Source organism: Anolis carolinensis, chromosome 2 (genome assembly GCF_035594765.1).
Source record: "Anolis carolinensis isolate JA03-04 chromosome 2, rAnoCar3.1.pri, whole genome shotgun sequence".
Lineage (NCBI taxonomy): Eukaryota > Metazoa > Chordata > Lepidosauria > Squamata > Dactyloidae > Anolis > Anolis carolinensis.
This window is the reverse complement of record NC_085842.1, coordinates 116055493-116082118: the sequence shown is the minus strand read 5'-3', so window position 1 is coordinate 116082118 and position 26626 is coordinate 116055493. Positions and strand designations below refer to the sequence as shown.

Here is a 26626-nt window from a genome sequence, read left to right as displayed (position 1 = left end):
AACTTGGCAACATCAATATTCTGAACAACCTAAAAGTCATCCATCAAAATTGGACAAGTACCTGCTGCAGTCACTGCCCCAAACTCTACCTTCAAAATGGCATCTAAGTCCGAAGGCATCTGATATCTGTCAATTTATCCGTCCATCTATCGTTAAGTACTTTCTGTCAAACTTAAATAGGGTCGTATGAGGTCCTTCCAGCATCTGGCCAAAGTAGCCTTCTGCAGTACACTGAAAAGGTGCAATGAGTGCTGTGGAACAATTGGAGGTTCTAAATAAAGTGTGCAGCACCTACTGAAAACTTGATTTGTGTTTGTGGGAGCTCTCAGAAACATTTTTAAAGGTCATATATGGATTTTTGTACTGTGGGACATAGAGGTTAAAGTGCATTGAGCCCTGCTAAAAATGGGAATAGCACAGGGTAGAGCAGATCAATTTAGATTCAAGACTTAGACTTCCAAATTAATTTGCAGAAAGGGGAATAATCTCAATCATGTTTCTATGTTTTGATGCTTCCATTTTTGAATTTGAACATATCCTACCTTTTTTACCCTGTTCACACAGCCCTTGCATCTCACGATTATATACTAAAGATTGTTCCCACTGTATATGAAGACATGAGTGGAAAACAGCAGTACCCATTTCAATATACTGTCGCTAATAAGGTAAGGATAGCCACATTTTTTCTAGAAAAGCTAAAAAACGTTAATTGGAGAGACCTTCAGTTGCAAGTCTCATTTCCACTGTTGCTCTGCTGCAGAGCTTGCTGGGCTCAAAATGAGAGCAATAGCAGTCCCTGCTGGAAAAGTGGAAAAATGAAAAGAAAAAGGAAATTCAACAGCTATTTGCTTGGGCTGCCTGCCCGGGAATTTCTTTTGTTTTCTTTTTCTTTTTTGCAAATTCTGTCCTGCTGTATTGTGCATATTGGGTCTGTCCATTAGCCATCATACTTTGTAGACATTCCAGTCCAGTGCTCTGCTGGAAAAAAAATCAAAATGCAGTATGTAGAAAAATATGTTTATACTTGCATGTTATGAAAGAAAATATGTTTAGTCTGTATCTGGTTTTTTGATGGAGTTTTGTCATTGGTTTTAAATCTTGTTATATGATTACTAGCTGTGCCCGGCCACGCGTTGCTGTGGCGAAGTCTGGTGGTATGGGAAATAAAGAATTGAGGAATTGGTGGTAGTTAAGGTAAAGGGTAAAGGTTTTCCCCTGACATTAAGTCCACTCATGTCTGACTCTGGGGGTTGGTGCTCATCTCCATTTCTAAGCCGAAGAGCCGGCGTTGTCCGTAGACTCCTCCAATGTCATGTGGCATGACTACATGGAGCGGCGTTACCTTCCCGCCGGAGCAGTACCTATTGATGCACTCACATTTGCATGTTTTTGAACTTCTGGGTTGGCAGAAGCTGGGGCTCACAGTGGGGGCTCTCTCCGCTCCCCCAATTCAAACCTGCGGCCTTTCAGTCCAGAAGTTCAGCAGCTCAGCGCTTTAACACGCTGCGCCATCAAGGGATATTATTTCCTAAAGGTTGTGAATATACAGTAATTCTGAATGGTTTTTTTTTGTTTGTTGGAGGCAAGTATGAATGCTGCAATTAGGAAAAATGATTAGGATGTAATGGCCATGCAGATTTAAAGCCTGGCTGTTTCCTCCCTGAGTGAATTTTTTGTTGGGAGGTGTTAGCTGGCCCTGATTGTTTCCTGTCTGGAATTCCCTTGTTTTCAGAGTGGTGTTGTTTGCGATATTTTATGTGCTTCTACTGTCTGTGGCCCTGAGAAAACAGAGGATTTGCCAGACTTTGATGATGGGAATACTTTGTTGGGAGGTGTTAGCTGGCCCTGATTGTTTCCTGTGTGGAATTCCCCTGTTTATTTACTGTCCTGGTTTTAGAGATTATATTGTTCTGCATTATTCTATCCCAGTAATTATTTCATATTAAAGAAGAATCTCACTTATCCAACATTCGCTTATGTTCTGGATTATCCAACGCAGTCTGCCTTTTCATAATCAATGTTTTTGTAGTCAGTGTTTTAAATTCATTGTGATATTTTAGTGGTAAATTTGTAAATACAGTACAGTAGAGTCTCACTTATCCAACATAAACGAGCCGGCAGAATGTTGGATAAGTGAATATGTTGGATAATAAGGAGGGATTAAGGATAAGCCTATTAAACATCAAATTAAGTTATGATTTCACAAATTAAGGACCAAAACATCATGTTAGACAACAAATTTGGAAGAAAAAGTAGTTCAATACACAGTAATTCTATGTAGAAATTACTGGATTTATGAATTTAGCACCAAAATATCACGATATATTGAAAGCATTGACTACAAAAATGCGTTGGATAATCCAGAACGTTGGATAAGCGAGTGTTGGATAAGTGAGACTCTACTGTAAATACTACATAGCATTACTGCGCATGGAACTACTTTTTCTGTCAAATTTGTTGTATAATATGATGTTTTGGTGCTTAATTTGTATAACGATTACCTAATTTGATGTTTAATTGGCTTTTCCTGAATCCCTTCTTATTATCCAACATATTCACTTATCCTGCCGGCCTGTTTACGTTGGATAAGTGAGACTCTAATGTATATTTCTAATCTTATATTATCTGCTCAGAACTGGATTATATGAGGCCCCTTCTTCACAGCTGTATAAAATGCACACTGAAGTGGATTATATGGTAGTGTGGAGTCAAGATAATCCAGTGCAAAGCAGATAATATAAGATTATAAATGGGTTATATAGCTGTGTGGAAGGGCCTTGAGTCTACACTGCCATATAATCCAGTGCAAATTAGATAATCTGTGGAAGAAGACTCAGTGAGGCCTAAATCTGCCTGTCCCCTAACTGAAACCTGGCTGTCCCTTGGCTGGTTGCTAGGCAACCAAGTGGGCAGAGATTAGCCCTCTAAACTGGCAGCAATTGGATAAAAAAATTATTGCTCTCCCTCTAATTAGGACTTTATTTTTCTTTTCTTTTTGTTGTATCAACCTTGAGGCGTGGATGATGGGTTGTGTTGTCAAATTTTGAGGTTGGGGGGCCTGTACTTTTGTTGTTTTGTGAATTGCCGTGATGCCATCACTCTTTTATATATATAGATAGGTCTTCTGTATTTATGTTTATGTGATATTATGTTTAATTGCTGTATGATTTTAACTTGTTGTATGCTTCATGTTGTACTGGAAACTGCTCAAAGTCCCTTGAGGAGATAGGGTGGTATATAAATAAAGTTTTTATTATTATTATTATTATTATTATTATTATATAGTCATATAATGTACATGCAGATTTTAGTGTAGACCACTTAAACTAAGCAGAAGCAGTATGGAATAGTACAGATGAAATGGGGAAATGATACAAACTGGAAACAATATTTACTCATCCCTACTTCTTCTTTCACAACAATGTGCTGTAAAAGCATGGGTGGGTTACTGTACATGAGGGTATTTGTACATTTTCCAGTTCTGTGACTTCATTTTTTGTTGGTTATCATCTCTATAAAAAGAAATGTAGTGTAATGAGGCGAGTGTGAAGCAAAATGGCTTTATTTGTAGCAAGGAAGTAAACTGTACATTTTGTTATAGTCATTCTTTCATTGGTCCAGTTTGAGCAACTTGAAGTAGATTTGAGGGATTGCATCTCCTCCTATCATCCCACATGAGCCCTTAGATCATCAGGAGAGGCCCTCCTCTTGGTCCCGCCACCATCACAAGTATGCTTGGTGGGAACATGGGAGAGGGCCTTTTCAGTGGTGGCCCCACGGCTCTGGAATTCCCTCCCCAAAGAGGTACATTCAGCCCCCTAATTATTGGTCTTTTGCTCCCAAGTGAAGACCTTCTTATGGAAGCCGGCCTTCCCCGATAACACACATAACTAGTCACTTTGGTCAGATAAGGCCTCAAGGCTCATATAGCATGGAGCTCTGAGCTGTGCACTTATGTTTAATGTGTTAGGATAACCTCAATGGCTGGAGGTGTAGAGTTTTAAACTGTTGATGATATATGTATTTTTTGCTTATTTATATTTATGTAATTTGGGTCTACATAATGTGTTGATTTATTGTCCATATGTTGGGGGTTGTGAAATGAGGATTTTGTATTATGCACTTGTTTGTGGTCTTATGTATGCCGCCTTGAGTCCCAATCATGGGAGAAAGACGGAATAAAAGTAAATAAATAAACAAACCACATGCAGTACCTAAATATACAGTCAGCATACATATTCATTACAGCATGTTGGATTGCTCAGAAGGTTATCTGCTCTAAAATATAAAAAAGAAAACAACTCTCTTAAAGTGCCTAATTCTTTAATTTGAGCATCTATTGAACTATATGGAACACAGGTTCTGTGAGAGAATTGAGAAAAGCAAGCCTAATGCTTCACAGAGCAGGGATGTGCAAGTAACGGATTGTTTTTCTCTGAAATTTTAAAACTTAGTTTTCTGTATTTCTTCTTGCTTTTTTCTTTTTAAATTATAAGGTTTTGAATCGTTATCCTCTCAGTCCTGATATTTTATGCTAGAAATTGACATCAGTGGGATAAACTAGTGTAGATTTTCTAGGCCAGGAATACCAAAAGTTCTGCCTGCACTCTCTTAGTATTTTTCAAAATTTATTTGTCACACAACCCCAGCTTGCTTGGCTCTGAAGTTATTACAGTTGGGGTCTTATCTCGGACACCTTTATCACTTCTAGCCACTGAAACTAGAAGGGAGGAAAATCAGTGCTACTTTAGAGTGCATATTTTGCAGGGCTGCCTAACGTTTTCTCCTTTTTCCTAAGCCCAGAAGCTTATTAGTACTATTTTTCTGTCACTTAAAACATCAAATCATTGGGTGGGATCCAGATTAAATCATACCTAGATGAAAATAAACTCACAGCTTACTTCTTTGATTTTAGTGGGTCTGCTCTAAGTATGCATAAGTCTATAACCAAAGCATTGTTTTGAAGGGCAAGAAGCAGGTGCAAAGGGGGTATTCTTAGGTATTTGATGTTCACGGCTGCTGCTTTTCATCCCTTCCCTACTTCTTTCTTCTAGGAGTACGTAGTGTACAGCCATACAGGGCGCATCACTCCAGCTATCTGGTTCCGCTATGACCTGACTCCCATCACATTGAAATACATAGAAAGGCGGCAGCCCTTGTACAGATTTATCACAACAGTAAGTTGCTGTAATCTTTTTATCTACTTTTAACTTGGTTTTATAATTTCCTAAATGTGTCCAGAGGAGCTCATGTGAAAGCTGTGTCAAAAAAGAGACACAATGCTGAAGTCTCACCCATTTGCTGCCGAAAGAAACTTAGAGGAGCAGGAAAGGATTTTAGAGGTTTCTCCTAACTGCTGGAAGATAGGGTTGCCCCCGATTGCTCAAGGGAAACCTAAGAGCTGCATGTGGACCCATCTATACAGGCCTGAAAACTCATAAGAAAGTGGGATAAAAGAGGGGGTGGCTACAAAACACCCCCCATAATGCACACTTGATTGTGAAACGGCATGGAAAAGATGTGATAAAAATGTAGAATAAAATCCAAGATCAGGTGGAAAATGCACTGCTACATACGACTGTGTGTCCCAGGGCTCCCAAAAAAAACTAGAGTTCCTTGTGGTATTCTGGTGTAGGTTGCTCCAGTGCTTATCCTCATTTTAAAATCCTGAAACAGCCAACAGATGGGATGGAAACAGATGCAGCCATGGACACACAGGTGGCTAAATGGAAGCACTAGAGGAAAGCAATTCCCATGAGAGCTCTCTCCAACCATTCCTTTGTTCTCATTTCCTGTTTATTACTTAATAGAACTGGAGCTTGAAATTATACAGTGGGCAGAAGCATGTCACAGGCAAGTGACCCCAAAGGGAAATGGGGCTCAAGAGGGCAAACTTGGAGGCACCAAGAGTGAGGGTGAGGAGAGACGATGATAGAAAATCTGCTTGTGTGCACTTTGTTGTGTCTGCATCAGTGCTGTAATATTGGCAAAATGGTTATGAGGTGCAGAACATCTTGGAGAGTCATTAGGGGAAAAATTTTAAGGAAATTTTCAAGCAAATGTCCCGCCATAGCTTTTGCAGTTCTGTTCAATCTACATTAACCAAACCTTTGTGGATGCCATGGGACTATTTAGCGGGACTAATAGGTTTATGTATGGACTTGCCTTCAGGTACCAAGATTTTTAAACCCACTTTGCTACTCTGGATTAACCGACTATGTGGAAGGGCACTGAGTTAACCATGAGAATCTGTTAATTCTTGGAAGAATTGTTTGACTGATTCCTGCATTGATAAGATCTTATCATTGAAAATTCATAAGATGATCTGTTGTGGGTTCCTGCCAAATTTGGATATTTTGAGATAACTTGCCTTTACTGAAACAGGACACTGAAACAGTTTGTCATCTTTCATTCAGGTTTTAAATCTGACTCTAACTTGCTTTCACTACTTTCCTTGTAAAAAAAGTATACACAAATGAAGTTTGCAGTATGTACAAGGAAAGGGAGAATTACATGATTCTGCACCACAACAGACAATAATTTGACTTTACTTTTCAACAACTGTATCTTTCCTTTCTGAACTATTATATAGTATTTGAGTAACAAAAGACACCTAATGTTTCCAAACTGAAACTATCATAGGACAAAGCCCATAGGTTGCATTTAGAGAACCAGATGGTCGCTTAGACTAAAAGCAAATAAAGTCATAATTTACATTTGAGAAAATAATATATGTTCTAAATATTCTTCTGAATCTCAGTGGAAACCTCTGTTTAAAACATTTCCCATATCCCATAGCTTCACTATACACTTAGGTAGATCAAAGTTTGCGTTATTTCATGAATACTTACTTTTTTCTGTCTGTTTCCTTTATCTTAAAGGTTTCTAGATGTATAAACCATGTGAACATTCTTTGTTGCTGCTTCCCCCTACATGTTATTATTTGGAACCACAAACATGCCAAAAAAGTGTGGAAGCAATGACTAAAAACCAGTTCAGGTGTTCTTCATTCACATGATTTACATGCCTGATGGGGAGAGCAGGACTGTAGCTGCTGTCCCCACCTCTCACACTTTTGGCAGGAGAGGAGAAAGGATTGTCCTAAGGGAAGCCTGAGAAATATACCAAGACACTCACTATCATATGGAAATCTTATGGTGCTGGATACCAAATCACAGGGCACATTCAGATCTTACTCTCAAGATATGGGTGGCAGAGAGTTGGGGCTGCTGGCATGTCCAAGTGAGTCCAATAGTTACAGACTTATTGCCACAGTACTCCCAACAGTGCTAAGATCTATTTGGAAGTTCATTACTTAAGAAATGAAGGGATTATAAGGTGGCAAGTTTGGCTGTTTAATTCCTTATTTCGGAGTACAGTGCAGTTGGTAGAAATTCTAATTTCTAGAAGGAATCAAACTCAAATTTTTAAATCAAATCAGAAACTTTGTATATATCATTTTAACTCATGCAACACTATCCTTTTACTCTCCACACTCTTATTGGTCCTCTACTTTGTTTGCCTCCCTGTTTGTCTTGAAGTGCACACTAATCAGAGACTGAGGGTGCATCTACAGTGTAGAATTAATGTAGTTTGACTCCACTTTAACTGCCATGGCTCAATGCTATGAAATCATGAGAGTTATAGTTTGGTGAAGTTCTAGCCCTTTGTGGCAAAGAATGCAGAGATCTTGTACAACTCCTATGATTTTGTAGCATTGAGCCATGGCAGATAAAGTAGTGTCTTAGATTGCTAATTTGACAGTGTATATGCACCGGTAGAAAGAAAAAGGGAGAGGCCTTTGGCAGGATGGTCTGCAACTTCCGTTTAGAGCAGTGGTTCCCAACCTGTGGGTCCCCAGATGTTTTGGCCTTCAACTCCCAGAAATCCTAACAGCTGGTTAACTGGCTGTGGTTTCTGGGAGTTGTAGGCCAAAACACCTTGTGACCCACAGGTTGAGAACCATTGTTTAATGGTCCTAGCCTATGCCTTCCCTGTTTACTCCTTCCTTTTCTTTCCTGCCCCTCTTACAATCTGCATTGGCTATGAATTACACCTGCTCTGTATAAGTGCTGTCTACCATTTGCTCTTGCTGTTTCTTGGTATTTGTTTTGTCCTCATGATACATTTATGTTGCCCATACCCTGCATCCAAGCAAAGCAAGGACTCAGAGCTTTGAAGCTCAAATTCTTCATCCAGGTGATGGCTTTAGCCTTTAGAACAGTTTCAGCTCATTTCCGGTAAAAGGTCTCTTGCTCAATGCAAGCAGTCCTTTCATGCTTTGTATGTATTATCTTTGTTTTCCAACTATATTCACAGCAGGCACATGCTTTCCCAGCATAGAATGTTAAGATCTATTTGGATATTCAATCCTAGAAATTAAGATCTTTTCTAGGATTGAAACTAGAGTGCTCCAGATACTGCTGCTTTACTGTCTCTTTCAGTTCTGCTAGTGACACTCCATCCTGACATCATCCCTGCCATCCCAGCCTTTAGTAGCATCTCTAGTGCCTTTCTGCATCATGGTTGCCCTGGAGACTGGCTAGTCGTCATTACTGAGAAGAGGCCACAGCCTTCTAGCCCAGACAGGGATTATCCACTTGTGGCAGCTGGAGTTATTGTCAAGCAGGGCAAGCCACAGATGCATCCTCGATCTGGTTAAGCAACAGATGCTTGGTTGAAAAGCTACAAAAGAAGTCAGTGGAAAGAGCACCTGCTGCTCCTTTGTTAAGCAGCTTGCTTATCAGGCTGAAGCCATGCAATGGTCACAGAAACACTGGAAGTTTTTGTAAGTGGGTTTGCATGAACTTAGGTGGGAAAAAGATCTTGCTAGGCTGGGGAATACTTTGGCCAGCTTGGAAATGTAAAACATTTCTATTCTTACCTTAAAGAGACTTACTTTTTAGCATTGTTCTCTGTGATAGCTTGAAGCATGGCTGTCAGGAAGAATAATATTGAAACTGAAGTATTTCTGATCAGTCAGGTGGACCCTGGTAAGATATTTAGTGTGTATTTGGTTACAGGAGAAGCAACAGAAAGGTATGGAGGGAGCTCCATATAGGGAGGAAGGAGAAAGCTTGTTTTCTTCTGCCCTGGAGACAAGGATGCGGAACAATGGCTTCAAACTATAGGAAAGAAGATTCCACCTGAACATTAGGAAGAACTTCCTGACTGTGAGAGCTGTTCAGCAGTGGAACTCTCTGCCCTGGAGTGTGGTGAAGGCTCCTTATTTGGAGGCTTTTAAGCAGAGGCTGGATGTCCATCTGTCAGGGGTGCTTTGAACGTGACTTTCCTGCTTGTTAGCAGGGGGTTGGACTGGTTGGCCTACGAGGTCTCTTCGAACTCTATCATTCTTTGATTCCACCTTGGATGTAGCTTTCATTATGTTTCTAAATTAATTTTGACCAGTAGAACTGCTGGAAAAACAGTGGAGTAAGAAGCAGTTATTAAAATAAATATTGCTTTCTTCGCATATCTAGTAGCTATAAACAAGAGGCAAGGGAGATTACCGTAACTTACCCAGTTGCCTCTGCCTTTGATTTGAAGAGGATACCTGCTCACTTATTTTGTTTGACCTGCTTTTCTTTCAAGAAACTCAAAGCAGCATAGCTGATTGGACTGTTGTCAGGCAATGGTATACAGTAATGACTGCTCATTTCACCCAATGAGCTTTTTAGCTTTAGATTGAAAATGGAACCACTGACAGGTACCTAGGAAGCTTGGACATATGGAGGAGGGGGCATCCTTTAGAGCTCTCTTAGTAAATCAAAATATAAAACATTTTAGAAATTGAACAGACAAGAAACCTGAACCCATGTCTCCTATTTCAGTACTCAAACCACTACAACATGTATCTCAACATGTCAGTTTCAGTACCCACTGGTCATCTAACGTACATGTTCAGCCAGTCAAAAAGAAGTACACTGAAGCCATGTATCAGATTTTTCTGTTTTTGATTAGTAAGACCTTAGTAGATTAAACAGTTGTATTTCCTATTTTCTGGGACCTGTACTAAGGGCATTGTCTGGCAGAAGTTATTTATTTCCCCCTTTTTAAAACAAAGAAAGAAAGTCTTTCAACTGCCTCTTCACACCTTCCTTCACCATTTCTTTCTACCTTTTTTGCCTACAAAATCAAATAGATTTAAGTGGCATGCAGTGGAGGAAGAGTCTTAGCAGATGCCAGGTACATGTGAGTCATAAACAGCAGTACAGAGCTGTACAAATGAATACTTTTTCTCTCTGCTTATTTTTCTTCTTGTACTTGGTGCTGTGAAGTCATATTTTCCTTCCCTCATTGCACAAAATACATTCCTTTCCCTTCTTTCAGTAAAAGACCTCCTGCGTCAGCTGATCTATATGGTTTGGTTATCCAGCTCATCCTGCCATTATTCCCCCTGAAAAATAACTTTACAGTACATCACTCTTGAAAAAAGACTGGATCAAGGATAGGGCAAAGTTATAATGAAAGCTTCTAACCCATCTCTTTTTTTAAGGTAATAGTACAAGTATTTCCTGCACTCTTTTGTGGTTTCTATTCCCCAGATTGTCAGTTGTGCTTTGAAAAAAAATGCATTGCCTTGCCTTTCTGCCATGGAAAACATCTTCCAGTTTCACTGAGCTCACTGGACACAAATATCTGAGTTAAAATACACATCAAAATGACCAATTCCTTCCTTGTTGCTATTTCTGCTAATTGCTATTACAATCTTGTCCACTCATATTACCCAGTTCTCTTTCTAGCTTAGCCACTCTTCTCATAAACAACCATCTCTGTGTCAGAGGCTGAGAGATATATGTGGAAAAGAGCAGGAAAAATGTGTGCCCTCTCTGCAGAATATGGACAGTTCTCTTTTTTAAAGAAAAAACTACTTTAGAACAAGTTTGTATATTATATCTGATTAGGAGTAAGTCCCACCATATTCAATGAAGTGTAAACCTAGATAATGTGTCTTAGGGGCCAACATAGTGTAATGGTTTGAGCGTTCAACTAGGATGCTGAGAAACCAGGTTTCAAATTGTCATTTGGCCATGGAAACCCAATGAGTGTCATCACAGTCTAGGTCAGAGGTGTCATACTTGTGACCTTTTAAGTATTTGGGACCCCAATTCTCAGAAGCCCCGGCGAACTTGTCCAGTGATCAGGAATTCTGGGAGCTGAAGGCCAAAACACCCGGAGAGCCAGAGGTTTGACACTTCTAAGTCCATAAAGAAGGCAATGACAAAAGCTTGTCAAGAAGGTTTGAAGTTACAAGAGTAGAGTAAATTTCCATTAAACTTTAGAAGGAACGTCTTGACAGTCGGAGTAGCCCAGAAATTGAACCAATTGCCTAGAGAGGTGTAGGGTCTCCTTCTTTGATAGCTTTCAACTGGGGGTAGTCTAGCTAGAGATCCTGCATTAAACAGTGGGTTGAGTTCGATGTCCTATGAAGCCCCTTCCAACTTTATGATTCGGTGTGGCCAGAGTGCGCTATGATAATTTATAGTTGCCTCCTGCCAGACAACCTGGATGGCACATGATATCTGTAATCTTTACATTAGGTAGGAAAGGGAGCACACTAGGCACAAACCAGTATCTCTGTAGTAGCTTACTCACTGCTAAAACTCCCAGAAACATGACCTTGGTGTGTCACATTCGCTGTCCAGAGAGGATATTGATTTATTGCACAGATTGTCTAAGGTTTCATTCCTTCTTCCTTACAATGATGCACCTTTCCCCAGGACCCATGCTTCCCCTGGCAGCCTGTGTGTGGGAAGAATTGTCATAGGGCTGAAGATCTTGTCTATATTCCTTTTTGCCTCTCTTAGTATCTCCAAGGCTCGGACCTGCCCCCTGACAAGCAGGACCTCATTACATCAAACACCCACACAGTGTCTACCTCACAAACAGATACATGTGAAACTCTGTGCAATATACCACTTAGCTTTCTGCCTTAATAGCGGGATGTTGAGCTCTATTCTATATGGTTTGTTTACTTGAAAAAATAGGATATTGTGGGCCTAGCCTCCTTGTTCTAACTAGGCTGCTTGTGTGATGTTTTATCATTGGTGTTGGAATTACGGTAATTGTTGCTCAAGGCTTCCTTGTGCTTAGCAAATTGTGAAAAGGAAGGGATGTAATTCAGTACAGAAAGAACATCAGTAATTGCCATTGGATGATTATTTAATTCAAGTAATGACTGTCATACAGAGTACTGAGAGCCAAGTGAAATCATATGCTGTGTGGGTTCCTTGGGGGATATATCTACAGTGTAGAATTAATGCAGTTTGACACTGATTGGACTGTCATGGTTCAGAGTTATAGAATGATGGGAACTGGAGTTTTGCAAAGTGTTTAGGCTTCTCTGTCAAAGAGTGCTGATGTCTCACCAAACTACAAATCCCAGGATTCCATAACACTAAGCTGTGGCAGTCAATGTTTGGCTGACAGTGTAGATGCACTCCTATTCAAAAGCAGGGGGCAAAGATAAGGAGCAGAAAACTGAGCAAAATCAAGAGGTGATGGAATTAGATCAGGAGTATGTTTTAGCAGAACATGTAAAAATAGTTAGGTATGCTATTTAATAAAAGTCTTTTGATGAAGTAGGAGGGCAAATTGGTAAACATGGATGTGGAAAGCAAAGTTTAAATCCACACTCAGTTCAGCCAGTGACTACATACTGCCTTACTCTCACCCATCTAAAAATAGCTAACTAGAAACCAAAACCAAGGACCACTTTTAAAGATAAGGATAGCCTTTTTGGTCATTCCTGGAGGGGGAAAAAGACAAACATTCACACATTCTCTCTGTCTTTTTTCACATCTCAGATTTGTGCCATCATTGGAGGGACCTTCACTGTGGCTGGTATTTTTGACTCCTGCATTTTCACTGCCTCTGAAGCCTGGAAGAAGATCCAGCTGGGGAAGATGCAGTAGGAAAGCAACTCTCAATCCGGTTCTGTGAGAAGAAACAAAGAATGAGAAGTCCACAGCTATCTTTCTTTCCCTATTGGTTTAGTTGATATATGTAACATTGAGTTAGCACTTTGATAGCTTTTTAAAAGCAGTAAATGAAACAAAAACAAAATAAACTACCCGTATGCCAGCCAAATCCACCCTAAGTATATGGAGGTTAATTGTGTTAACAAACGGATATTTCAAAGAGAGAAAGAAATGTTAGTTTGTTTCACCATTAAAGGGAGGAAAGAGAGAGGAGGAGCGTTGTGGCATTTCTAACCAGTCATATTTTAATAGCTCCAAATTGTCAAATAAAACAAAATCCTTATTTTAACACAAACAAAATAATTATTTTAATATTAAAAATACTTATTTTAACATTAGCTTTTGTGGATTACAATCCACTTTTTCAGATGCATTGATGGAGTGCTACATTGTGTGCACAGTACTCTATATATTAGGCTTGTGCACCGCTTTGGTTTGATCGGTTCCCTTCAGCCAATCTGGCTTGTTTGGCTGGCTGTAATGGTAAGGACTCAGCCGCCATGTTTTTTCCAGCCAAAACGGCCCGTGTGACTGCCGGGCATGGCTTCTTCCCTTCTATCCAGGAGCATGTGGTACATGCTTCCTTAACCCTGTTCCTCAAACCCAGGCTCCCTCAAAAGAAGAAAGAAAAGGAGCCCAGGATGGGTAATTCCTTAACCCTATTCCTCAAACCCAGGCTTACTTGAAAAGAAGGAGGGAAAAAGGAGCCCAGGAAGGATGCTTCCTTCACCCTGTTCCTCAAATCCAGGCTCCCTTGAAAGAAAGATAGGAAAGGGTCACAGGAACCGAAAGGGGAGCCTTGTAAGTTCCCCATTCTCACCAATGGGCCGGATGTTCCTACATAGCCGAAAACAGATTTTTCCATTAGCCAATTTTTGAGAGGCTCCCAAAAATGGATCTGGGTACCCAATGAAATTCGGATACTAAAAACAGATCGCCCTCCAGCCAAATTGCACAAGCCTACTATATATGCATCTATACTGTGAAGCATTTGTTCTCAAGGGAAAAACAAAATACATTGAGGGAAATGACATGCAAATATTTTGGGGGGCAGTTCCTGGAAAGCTCTTTGGAGAGATGCTCTTGACAAGTGGTAGTGTTAAATAGGACAGATATTAACAGTACCTGTTTCCCTAACAAATTTAGGAAACAGTTAATTTATTTCCCAGCAACTGACTATCCAGTCTGAGTGTTTACAGATAGTATAAAGTAACTGAAAACTTGAACATAATGAATGAGATGAGAATATAAGAGTTGGCTTTGTATAAAAGAGGGAGCTTCTATACGACTCGTTCAAAGCCTTTGATATGACGAAGGGAAGGAGAAGGTACGAAGGATTCAAGTAACCTGGACAGGAAATACATGTGTATTCCATATATGCAGAACAAATAGGATGTAGCCCACGCTATGAGGAATCCCAATACTTGCATACCGCCTTCAATGACACACCACCTTCAATTTTAATTTCCTAATATTTTCCTGAATATTACTTACTGATGCCTAAGATACTCCACAGCACTTTGAGGAATATGATAAAGTTGCTACACAGAGATTTTCCTACTGATATATTTCATTTTGAAGTACTGTATATAACAATAGGTTGTTAACTCCCAAAAAAGAGTCCTGGGAGGCAAAACTTTTACCAAGAATAATTTTTTTTGATAAGACTGTCGACATAGGAAACTAGAATAGGATATTTCCAAAGACCTCAAATAGCCCTTTGTTATATGAACCAACTGATAACATTACATGATTTTTATACTACCTGGGATTGCATACACATCTGCTGTGTGTTTTCTAGGTTTTGCTGCACTTCTTAAAACAAAAACTAAGGATGTCCATGTTACAATTTGGAGAAAAGTATCCATCAGTTGGAACAGTGTGTGGTCCTATAAGGGTTGCCTTTTAAAAAAAAAAATTAAAGTGTCAAATTGATACAGTGTGACTAAGTAACTTTGGCCCAGATGTATTTCAAACTATAATTCTGTGTATTTTTTTTTCTCCGTAAATCCCACTCAATTCAATGGCGTCATTCTTAAACAAAGAAATATAAGATTACAGCCTTTATCTATCCAGTATGCCTGTTGAAAAAATCACGGTGTTTGGGTATAGGGAAGATAGTTGGGTTTTGTCTATTAAAAATTGTATGGATTTTTTTCATTATCCCTTTCTTTCCTGATTTTTTTTCTCAATCTCTTTACAGTGATATCTATACATCTTTACATTTTCCCCTACTTTTCTTATGAAATAACTTGCTACCTTGGTGTAAAACTGGATTTTATAAATTCTTGTACCTTGTTTAATATTTGGATGGATTTTATACATTTTTTCATTCGCAAAAATCAAGTTGAAAATAATACATGTGTGTTATTTCAATGTTGTGCATTATTTGGGCATTGGGTTCTGGATGGTGCTACTTTTTGCATGTTGAAATAAGGATTGGTCCTTATGATGATAGTTTATAACAAAAAATTATTACATAGGTATTTGAAAAGCCTTTGATTTTTTTTTAATCAAATGTCTTGAAGAACTTACTCACTTTGAAACCTTTCAAGGTTCCTTTTTTAACTGAAGTAGCCACTGAGTCTGGGGGGAAATTTTGCTAAATTTCACATTAACTGCATTTTGTGTTTGGACTCATTTGATTCATATAGCCAAATAGCTGATCCATTCCGATAGCAACAAGTTTGTTTAGATTTCTGATTTCTTTTCTCCTGTTGTCAGGATCCTGGCTGCAGAGCACCAATAACCTTACACAGAGGCCAGTCTCTATCTAATATCTTTATTAAAGAATATATAAAATCAATAAAAACAAGTGAAGAATATAGTTCAGAAGCAGACCTTTCAGATAAGGTCAATTATAGTCCAGAAATGTATTGTCCAATATAAGATATTAGAGTTCAAAGTTTAAATCCACTTGACCGAAACACACACTTTGCCAAGCAATAGTGTGGGGAAATAACAGAGTCTTTAAAGTCCAATGAAGCTTGACAACAAGGCTGGAAATAAACTTGATTCTCGACTAGATCCTTGACTGAAGGCAAGACGAACATGAAGCATGAAACAGAGTCCGTGGTAAAACGTGAGACAAGGCTAGGCTTGAAGCTTGATCCGGGAAGCAAGGAACTGGGATTACGAAGTCCACACACGATCTCTCTCCTCAAGCTGATCAATTGACTCCACAAAGAAATCCTCGCGCCAAACACCTATATTGGGTCTCGTTTTCCCGCCAACAGAACTCTTTCCCTAGAGAACGAGAAGCGAAACCCAACTCTGTCCAGATGCATGACTCCTTAGAATTTCCCAAGGGAAGCAGACCTAATCAGCCATTTGTTTGGCAGCGATTCTCAGGCTTCTGTGATTAGCCTCCCTGGCTCCCCTATCTTTAGAATAATTTTCCCTCCTGGAAAACGGGGGGGAGTTCTGCCCAAGGCCTGTTTGGCTGAATTCTTGTGGACAAACATCAACATCCTGCAGGTGAAGAGGCTCCGGCTCTTGCTGAACCGGCGAAAATCCCATGTTTTCCTCTTCGTCTGCCACAATAGTACTAGGAACAGGACTACAAGGCCCATGAGTCATCACACCTGTGGAGAAGTAGAACTATTTTTCCATGCCAATAACATTTTATTTTCATTTTTTGTTTTACAACACTATCAAGCACTCACAGGCAGATTAAACTTGGACAAGTGTATGTGTTGTAAAACGTAAGGTGCTTTTACTAAAAAAATAAGAGGGTCTGCAGTTCAAATTCACACTCTGCTACCAGTGAGGTCCTAGCCCATCTGTGCCAAATTACTGTTAACACTCAGCTCTTGCAGTCACATTTTACCTTAATGAAAAATGCACAAAGGGGGGCCTGCCAAAATAGCAAGGTTGTAGAACTAATGGTGTAAGGGTCACACTGAGGAAATGTGTTTCTCCTCCACCTATAGAAGTGCTTGTTCTTGCAGGTAAACTGAGGAGGAAGAAGGGAATCCCCGGTGGGTGACAACTGAGGTCATATTCCCTGCTCATTAAAAAAAAAATAGAACCTGGCTCTACTTCATCATTTCATGAACTGATCTGAAGATCTGAAGGTCAGTGGTTCAAATCCGCGAGACAGGGTGAGCTTCTGTCAGCTTCAGTTTCCCATGCGGGTACATGAGAGAAGCCTCCCACAGGATAACAGATCCAGACATCCCCTGGGCAATGTCTCTGTAGACAGCCGATTCGCTCACACCAGAAGTGACTGGCAGTATACTCTTAATTTGCTTCTGACATGAAACAACAGCAGTTTGAAGATGGCCAATCACTTTACTTGGGTTTGTTTTCAGTGGCAGGATTTGTCCTGGTTGCGCCTTGGAGAGCCACTTGCGGTGGACTCTTAGCAGAACTTGGGAAACTGCTTCTTTGGACAATGGTCCCCTAAATCCGTCACCCAGGGCATTGTGAAGTTTCCTCCTTGTCATTTCCAATTTAGCACAACCCTAAGGTGAACCTATCACTGGAATTTCTTCTGTGCAAGATTTGTTTGCCTTTCTCTGAGGCTACAAGAGTAAGACTTGCCCAAGGTCACCCAGGCCCCCAATACACTGCCATATAATCCAGGTTCTCTGCTTTGAACTGGATTATATGAGTCTACACTGCCATGTAACCCAGGTCAAAGCAGATAATCGGGATTTTATATGGCAGTGTAAAAGGGACCTCCGAGTTTCCACAGCAGAGTGGGAGGCTGAGCCCTAGTCCAAACCGCACTGCGCCACTCTGACTCTCCAGATAGCATTGTTGTTTATTCATGCAGTCGCTTCCAGCCCACGCCAGAGCTCCCTGTCAGCCATCGCCACCCCCAGCTCCTTCAAGGTCAAGCCAGTCACTTCAAAGACACCATCCATCCACCTTGCCCTTGGTCGCCCCCTATTCCTTTTTCCTTCTATTTTCTCCAGCATCATTATCTTTTCCAAGCTTTCCTGTCTTCTCATGATGTGAACAAAGTACTTCATCTTTGCCTCTAATATCCTTCCCTTCAGTGAGCAGCCGGGCATTATTTCCTGGAGTATGGACTGGTTGGACCTTCTTCCGGTCCAAGGCACTCTCAGAATTTTCCTCCAGCACCAAAGTTCAAAAGCGTCTATCTTCCTTCGCTCAGCCCTCCTTATGGTCCAGCTCTCGCATCCATAGGTTACTATGGGGAATACCATTGCTTTGACTATGTGGACCTTCGTTGCCAGTGTGATGTCTCTGCTCTTCACTATTTTATCGAGGTTGGCCATTGCTCTCCTCCCAAGAAGTAAACGCCTTCTGATTTCCTGGCTGCAGTCTGCATCTGGAGTGATCTTTGCGCCTAGAAATATAAAGTCTGTCACTGTCTCCACGTTTTCTCCCTCTATTTGCCAATTATCAGTCAGTCTGGTTGCCATCATCTTGGTTTCTTTTTATGTTTAACTGCAACCCAGCTTCTTTCTTTAGCTAGCATTACCAGTTGGAATTCAAAAAGCAGGTTTCCCAGACTTTTAAGTGCAGCCATACACATTGTATAATTAATGCAGTTTGACACCACTGGGAATGTCACGACTCAATGCTATGGAATCCTGGTTGTGGTCATGGTTCTGTATGTTCTTTGGTCTCCTCTGGCAGAATGCTAGTGCCTCCCCAAATGACCAATTCCAGGATTCCAGAGCATTATGCCATGGCAGTCAAAGCGGTATTGAACAGCATTAATTCTACAATCTTGATGCACCCTTAGACAGGGAAATATTTTGGGTTGCTGTGAGTTTTCCGCCCTGTATGTCTGTATGGCCATGTTCCAGAAGCATTCTCTCCTGACGTTTCAACCACATCTATGGCAGACATCCTCAGAGGTTGTGAGGTCTGTTGGAAACTAGGCAAGGGAGGTTTATATATCTACAGAGTGTCCAGGTAGGGAGAAAGAACTCTTGTCTGTTTGAGGCAAGTGTGAATGTTGCAAATGGCCACCTTGATTAGTACTGAATAGCCTTGCAACTTCAAAGCCTGGCTGCTTCCTGCCTGGGGAGAATCCTTTGTTGGCAAAATCTTTGTTTGCCTTCTCAATTTTTCTTTTAAAATTCAAATAATGGGTGATTGAATTAGCATACTAGTATTAAAAAACTCTTGATTAGCATACCAGTATTAAAAACCCTCTAAAATCAGGCCAGTAAATAAAGAACAACATTCAAGAAACGGGAATTCTAGACAAGAAACAATCAGGGCCAGCTAACAACTCCCAACAAAGAATTCCCTCAGCTCCCAATAAAGGAACCTGCAAGGACATTAAATGCTAATCAAACTAACCAATTGCAACATTCAACTTGCAACTTGCCTCAAACAGACAAGAGCTCTTTCTCCCACCCTGGACCTTCCACAGATATATAAACCCTAATTGCCTAGTTTTCAACAGACCTCACAACCTCTGAGGATGCCTGCCATAGATGTGGGTGAAACGTCAGGAGAGAATGCTTCTGGAACATGGCCAAACAGGCCGGAAAACTCACAGCAACCTAGTGATTCCAGCCATTAAAGCCTTCGACAACAAAGGGAAAACTTTCACTGCAAATTTAAGAGGAAGTCCAGCAGAACTGCACAGGAGTAGAAATTGTGTCCTCGAATTGCGCCTGAGGGAAAAACAAGTAGGGAAAGGTCCTTTTGCTGTTTCAGCCAAACTGGCTCCTAAACGAGTCCGCCTTTCCCGGAGGACAGCGAATCTTCAACGCACGCTATTCCCTGGATGGGCGCGCGATGGCGCTGGCGGGAACTCCTTGCCGGGCCCTCTCCGAATAGGAAGCCGCTCTCGCGAGAGCCGAGATCTCACTAGTACCGCCGGACGTGTGTGGGAGCTCTCTTTCCGGGCGGCCATCGCCGAGGCAGCAGCGGGTAAGGCCCGGCGGGGGAAGGATATCTTTTGGAATCCGTCGCCATCCGCCCGTGGCGGACCGGTACTGGGTCACGGCTGGCGGCCAGACCCAAAGGGAGGGAGAGGCTTTCCGCGAGGGCGCCAGTATTGGAGGCGGGAAGGAGCGGATTGCGGGGGCGCCGCTGCCTTCGCCGTCTCTGGTGGTTTCGGGGCCTGTGGGCGCCCGGCAGAGTGGATGGTGTTGACGGGAAAGGTGGAGTGGCCTCTCTCGAAGGCGAGAGCTAGGAAGCTTTTGCTGAGTTGGAGTGTGAGCGTGGCACGTCAAGGGGCTGCTCGAGAGCATCCTCGCTTGACCTGGGAGACCTCGCATGCCACCACGGAGCTCCACTGCAGGGCCTGAGGGAATAGCTTCCCATTCATCCTCCGTTCCCCTCCTTGGTGCTTCTGTGGGGGAACTGGTGACAGTGTATTCGGCTCTCCGTATCCACGGATTCAACCATCCACAACTTGGAACATGCATATATATATATATAGTATATGCATTTTCAAGTTGTGGATGGTTGAATATATATATGTATGTGTGTATGTATGTATGTAATATGTATCAAATAATATACATTTTAAATAAACATATATTTTTAAACACCAAACTGTCACTTGCTACAAGGGGCACCATTTTACTGTGCCATTTTATTTGGGTTTTGGAATCCATGGGAGTCCCAGGGCCAAACCCTTGCAGCTACAAAGGGATCACTGCACACCATTGCACTCGCATTGTAAGCTACAAGTGGAATTTCCAGAGATTTCTTCATCTTGTTTGTATATCTTACCAACCCCCACATACACAAATGTCCTTACCACTAGTGGTCCAACTGTTTGATATGATTTGCTCTCCTGCCCTTAAGGTCAGTGGTTTTCAACCTGTGGATCCCCATGTTTTGGCCTTCAACTCCCAGAAATCCGAACAGCTGGTAAACTGGCTGGTACTTTTGGGAGTTGTAGGCCAAAATACCTGGGGACCCACAGGTTGAGAACCACTGCTTTAGGCCATTGCACCATTACAGTTTCTGTTAGCACAACGCACTGGTCTTTGAAGTATTTTATTAAGATTATCCTGTGCATGCATAGTTAGGTTTCATTATGAGATTTAATTCAGAGTAAACCTGAAGGAGCTTTTGCTGCAAGACTAATCAATATATTGTTCCTAATCTTAAATTCACAACCTGAGCATTTTCCAAGGGAAACAATTGAGGAACTTTTAGGAACCTGCAAGTTATCGCCAGAATATGGTTATTCTGGTTAAACCCGAAATCTGCTTAGTTATGGATTACACTGGTAATTGGGAACACTGAATTATTTTAATGCTATATAGAGAGCACCATTAGAATCGAGTTGCATGGGATGTTTAAGCCTGGCATTCAAGTTTCAAGACATTCTACCCCATTTATACAGATCAGAGAATCTTTTCTTAGGCCCCTTCCATACAGCTGAAGAAAAGCCCACGTTTTCTGTTTTTAACGAATATATGACAGTGTGGACTCCTATAACCCAGTTCAAAGCAGATATTGTAGGATTTTCTGCTTTGATATTCTGGGTTATGTGGCTGTGTGAAAGGGCCCTTAGTTTCAGAATATGGGGGCAGTAGTAGTCCAGACCTCATGACAATAATTATGTCTAACTTGCATTGCTTGATGTACCCTTTTTGGAGGGATTTGATAGTATTTGTCCTCTTGTTATACTTTAGGGGGAAAGCTGTTGTCCTCTCTAAATGCAAAACATTGCAGTATTTGAATATATCATAACATATATTACTTAGCTTGAAGAGACTCTACTCTTCAAAAGCTATTATAATAAATGTTTTTTTAAGGAGGGGTTCTAGTAAGATTGATTTGAGTGCTGTGAATGTAAGAAAAATAAACCTGTGAGGAAGGGGAATGCTTTAATCTTTTGTCACAATGGGCAACTTTCTGCTGAAGGTTCAACATACAGTCCACAAGGCTAGGCTGAATTTCTTGCTTTTTGTATCACGGAGAGTCCTCACAATTGTAGGAAAGAAACTGCTTTTTAAAATTCGTTCATCATTGTTATTATTACTGTATAGGCAACAGAAGTACATCTTCATTTCCCAAATATATCATAACATGTATTACCTATACCTAAACTTTCTTACCAAAGAAGAAATAAGAAAATAAAAAGTAATAAAGCACAATCACTTTTTTAATTTATAGGTTGACATTTCACCTACCAACCTAAAGACACTTTTATAAAAACAATTTGACATCATCTCACTATAGTATAGTATTTAAAGCCCTGGCTTTTATCATGTATCTATATGATGATTGTACTAAACATCAAATCACATAAGCACTTTCATAAAAGTTGTAAATAGTTCCTAATCTTTTCTGAGGTTCTACTCTTCCAAAGCTATTCTGGCAGCAGAGAGAAGTGGGGTTAGTACTCTTCCCCTTTACATGTTTATTTATCTTTCATAATCATTGGATTGGATTGTAGTGTTATCAAACGAGCTTTTTGTCAGCGAATATGTAACAATTTTGTATGTGTTTTCTCCAGTCAAGATGAAGTTCAATCCATTTGTGACCTCTGACCGCAGCAAGAATCGCAAACGGCACTTCAATGCACCATCACATATTCGCAGAAAGATCATGTCCTCTCCTCTGTCCAAGGAACTGAGGCAGAAATACAATGTCCGTTCCATGCCCATTCGAAAGGATGATGAAGTCCAGGTATGTGATTTTAAATATCTGTTTCTGGGTGGGGGGGAAAAACTTACTTTATTTCTAGCTCAAAGTCGATGAGATGGGTGGTTAATTTTTGAAACACCTTAAGTTCTTAGGCATCAGGCATAACAATATTAAATTTCATGATATAGCCTAATTTCCTAAAACAATAATTTTGGATGTGCATCTGTAATATGGTAGTGTGGATGCTGTATTGTTTAAGTTGATATTTGAGTTCTGAGGTGGGGTGGTTCATTATGGTCTCTTTTACACTATGCAATCATAGCCCTTTGACTACCATGGTACTATTCTGTGGAATCGTGGGATCTGAAGTACTGGTAAGTATTTAGAATTATCTGCCAGACTGGTAGTACCTCACCAAACTATGAATCCCAAAGTACTATAGACTGCAGCCATTGCAGTACTATAATTGTGTTAGGTGAAAGGAGACCTGTATCAGTCTGCTGAAACAATAAAAAATATATCTGGCATTTCAAAAGTCTAACAAGTGATTTCCAAATTATACATCATCATCATTACTAATGTATTTTTATTCTGCTTTTCTCCCTTGTGTGGGATATATACTCTTATAATACAGAAGTGTAACAAATTTAGAGTGGTAAAAACCTTTGTAAGGCCTTCATTGAGTGGTCTGCTAATTTTTACTACTCTAAATTAGTTACAGTTATTAACAGTATTAAAAGAGTGTGTAGTTTGGATCACATGAATTCTGTTTTGTCTGATTTCATACCATTGTGATATTTTTACAGTTAGTATTTCCAGTTCATAGTTCAAATCATTACCATTACATAGAAATCATGTTGCAAGGACACCTGTCTTTTTTCTTGTCCTTCATGTGCTTCCCAGCTAGTGGTTGCATTGTTCTTAATGCAACACACAAGGTAGAGCCTTCTCTAACTATATGTTTGCAGAATGTCGTCCTCCTTGTACTTGCTGTTACAAAATAGATAATGATAGTGAAAGAGAGTCATTTCTACCTGAAACCTCTAAATTATTTCTGCATTCTTAGGTCGTCCGGGGCCATTACAAAGGGCAGCAAATTGGCAAAGTAGTCCAGGTGTACAGGAAGAAATATGTTATCTACATTGAACGCGTACAACGTGAGAAAGCCAATGGCACAACTGTACATGTTGGCATCCACCCTAGCAAGGTAACTTTGGTGAAAATTGAAACATTTCTAGGATTGAATCTTCCATTTCCAGAAATAATTGTTTGAAGCTATATAAATAAATATTAGTACAGATTAGTTCATTAATTGGTGAAGTAGAATTAATTTGGCTAAAATACAATATCTCAGTCTTTCTTGATGTTTTGGAGTTAAGACTTACCGTTTGTTTAGATTTTGTTTTGTTCAGGTGTTTAACATGTTTAGATAAAGCAAAAGATGCAAAGTTTTACTGGTGAAAGTAAAGGCAGTGTCAGGTGCTTATGTTTGCCATGTATTATCCCAGCTAGTAGATGTATTGGAGATTGGTACAAAGAGATTGCATCTCAGGCAGAAAGCAGACTTTGAATAGCATTTGTCATTGCCGAGTCTAATTTGTTCCATGTCTTCATGAAAGAAAGTCCCCTGGCTCAGATGCAGGCAGTGGCAGGCCACATCCATTCAGTCAATTCTATCCCCCTGGGATGTCCCTGCTGATTCTTTCTTCCCATATTTTGAAGCTATAGAGGAATTTATTATAAGATGTTACATCATCTTGATAGTATACATTCTTCTGAAGTGTTGTGTAACAACACCTAACTTACACATTCGTATCACTACATGGTTTTAAAAAACTAGGATTTTATTTATTCTGTTGACATTGGTTTGAAAGAAGAGTGAAAGGGTGATGGTTGGCAAGACCCTATTACCTTGGGGATTATTCATTGTAGTCGTGATCCTTGGCATGTTAATAGGCTAGGTAGCAGGAGCATACATCAATGGGACATGGTCTACACTAGGTTTTCCAACAGGTAAAAAAAGCTGCGAGTGATAGCATTTTAACTAACAGCAGTTTTGATTTAACACTGTATGTGGATCAACTTTTTCTGTTAGCACTTCTGTTGATAGGCTTGCTTTATTTTATGGTATTTGTTCTACTTCCAGTGAACTAAATCCCAAGGTTTCAGGAAATGGAAATGTATGAGGCTGTGATGAGACCTACAAGTATTACAATCATCTACAATTAGTACAAAATACTCAAAACTTGGGAAAAGTATAAAAAGAAATTACAGTGTTCCCTCACTTATCGCGGGGGTTACGTTCCAGGACCACCCGCAATAAGTGAAAATCCGCAAAGTAGGGACACTATATTAATTTTAATATTTATACATTATTTTAGTAGTTATACACTATTTTAAGTCTTTATCAACCAACTGTGTGTTGATAAATCACCTTCTCCTGTTGCCGCTCGGGCTCCTTTTCTCTCCCTTCGGCTTCTCCTTCCTCACTTCATTAGGCTGTAAATTGTAATTTTTTATGATTTATAATAGTCTTTTAGAGTTTATTGAAAAACCGTGAATCCGCGAAAAGCGAACTGCGAAGTAGTGAGGGAACACTGTATACGATAAAACACCACTTTGGATATCACCCCTAGAAGCATCACAAAAGAGAATACTAGGATGGAACAGATGGCTAGGATACAAAGACTTACCAGAGAAACAAGGAGGGGAATGGAAAATGAAAACTCAACAACAAATGAATAAATTAGATTAAAACATCTCATGGTACCAATACTGGCAAATAAAAGAACATTTTTAAAAGACAAGGAAATAGGCTTCTCAGAACAAAATAGGTTTTAGGACAAAATAATGCAAACAGACAGGAAAGTAATAACAAAAATATATAAAATTATTAGAATGGGAAATTGAGAAAGAAGAGGAAAAGCACTACATGATCAGATGGGAAAAAAACATAGGAAGAACAATTAGGCAGAAAGAATGGGAGGCAATGTGGAATAAAAAAATAAAATATAGTTATGTGATAGATTTAAAAGAGAATTGGATAAAAAATGGCCTATAGGTGGCACATGACTCCTCAGAAATTAATAAAGTAAAAAAAATCTAAACACAAAATGCTGGAAATGCGGGGAGAAGGAAGGAACGTATTACCATATGTGGTGGTACTGTGGAAAAGCCAAAATATTTTGGAAAAAAATCCAGGAATGATTAGAAAAGATATTAGAAATCAAGATACCAATGAAAGCAGAAATATTTTTAATAGGAATACATGAATTAAAACTGGAGAGTCAGTGTCCAGTTTTTTTTTATGAATGACACTGCATTGCTTTTTCAGGATTATATTTGCAACTTGGTAGTGCTGTTACAAATTTCAGAGTACAGCAAGACTATTAATGCACGGTTTAAAACAAGTGCTAGAGGCAACCCTTTTTGTGGAAAGTTTTCTCAGACACTCCATGTATTTTAATTTTGCCAAGCATTCCTTGACTGGTCACACACATATATATATAGAGAGAGAGAGAGAGAGAGAGACAAAACAAAAAAAAAACTCCTTCTTAACTGCTCTGGTTTAATATATAGGTTCAGTAGATTTTGGCAGGCTTCCCCTCCACATATAGATTTTCTCAGCAGTTGCTTCTAAAATAACATGTTTTTAAAGCATACGATTGAATACTGCTAAACATTTATTTTATTTTTTAGGTGGTAATCACAAGACTAAAGCTGGACAAGGATCGCAAAAAGATATTGGAACGGAAAGCAAAGTCTCGCCAAGTTGGCAAAGAGAAAGGAAAATACAAGGAAGAAACAATTGAGAAGATGCAAGAATAAAATGGACTCATTTGAGAAACCCATTAAAATTCTAGTGAAACATAAACCAGCATGTTGATTTTTGTATCTGAACATAATGTGAAAGAACAGTAGCTCAAATAACCCGAAGGTCCGTTCTGCTAGCAGGAATGATGAAATACACAGTCTTGGTCAGTGTCTCTAAATAGACATCTGCTGTCACAGACAGAACGCCACCAGATAAGATTCAACACAGTTTATTAAAGATACAAAACCAAAAAATGCCCGTAAAAGACAAAGGGCTAGGCAAA

At 39.9% G+C, this 26626-nt stretch overlaps 2 protein-coding genes across 5 annotated transcripts in view; both read left to right on the top strand.

Moving 5' to 3' along the window:
• The window catches only part of ergic1 (endoplasmic reticulum-golgi intermediate compartment 1), a 110207-nt gene extending 94851 nt beyond the window's left edge, over positions 1-15356 (top strand). For all 4 annotated transcript variants that reach the window (XM_008104687.3, XM_008104686.3, XM_008104689.3 and 1 more), the window contains 3 exons: positions 565-665; positions 5055-5177; positions 12807-15356. In XM_008104687.3, coding sequence (XP_008102894.1) covers positions 565-665; positions 5055-5177; positions 12807-12914 — 332 coding nt within the window. In that variant the 3' untranslated portion in view covers positions 12915-15356. The remainder of the gene's footprint in view (positions 1-564; positions 666-5054; positions 5178-12806) is intronic.
• Positions 15357-19704: 4348 nt separating this feature from the next.
• rpl26l1 (ribosomal protein L26 like 1) lies at positions 19705-26403 on the top strand. The gene is made up of 4 exons (XM_003217342.3): positions 19705-19847; positions 22399-22571; positions 23596-23736; positions 26229-26403. The coding sequence occupies exons 2-4, from the start codon at positions 22404-22406 to the stop codon at positions 26355-26357; spliced, it is 438 nt and encodes a 145-aa protein (XP_003217390.1). The 5' UTR covers positions 19705-19847; positions 22399-22403; the 3' UTR covers positions 26358-26403.
• The last annotated feature ends 223 nt before the right edge of the window (positions 26404-26626 follow it).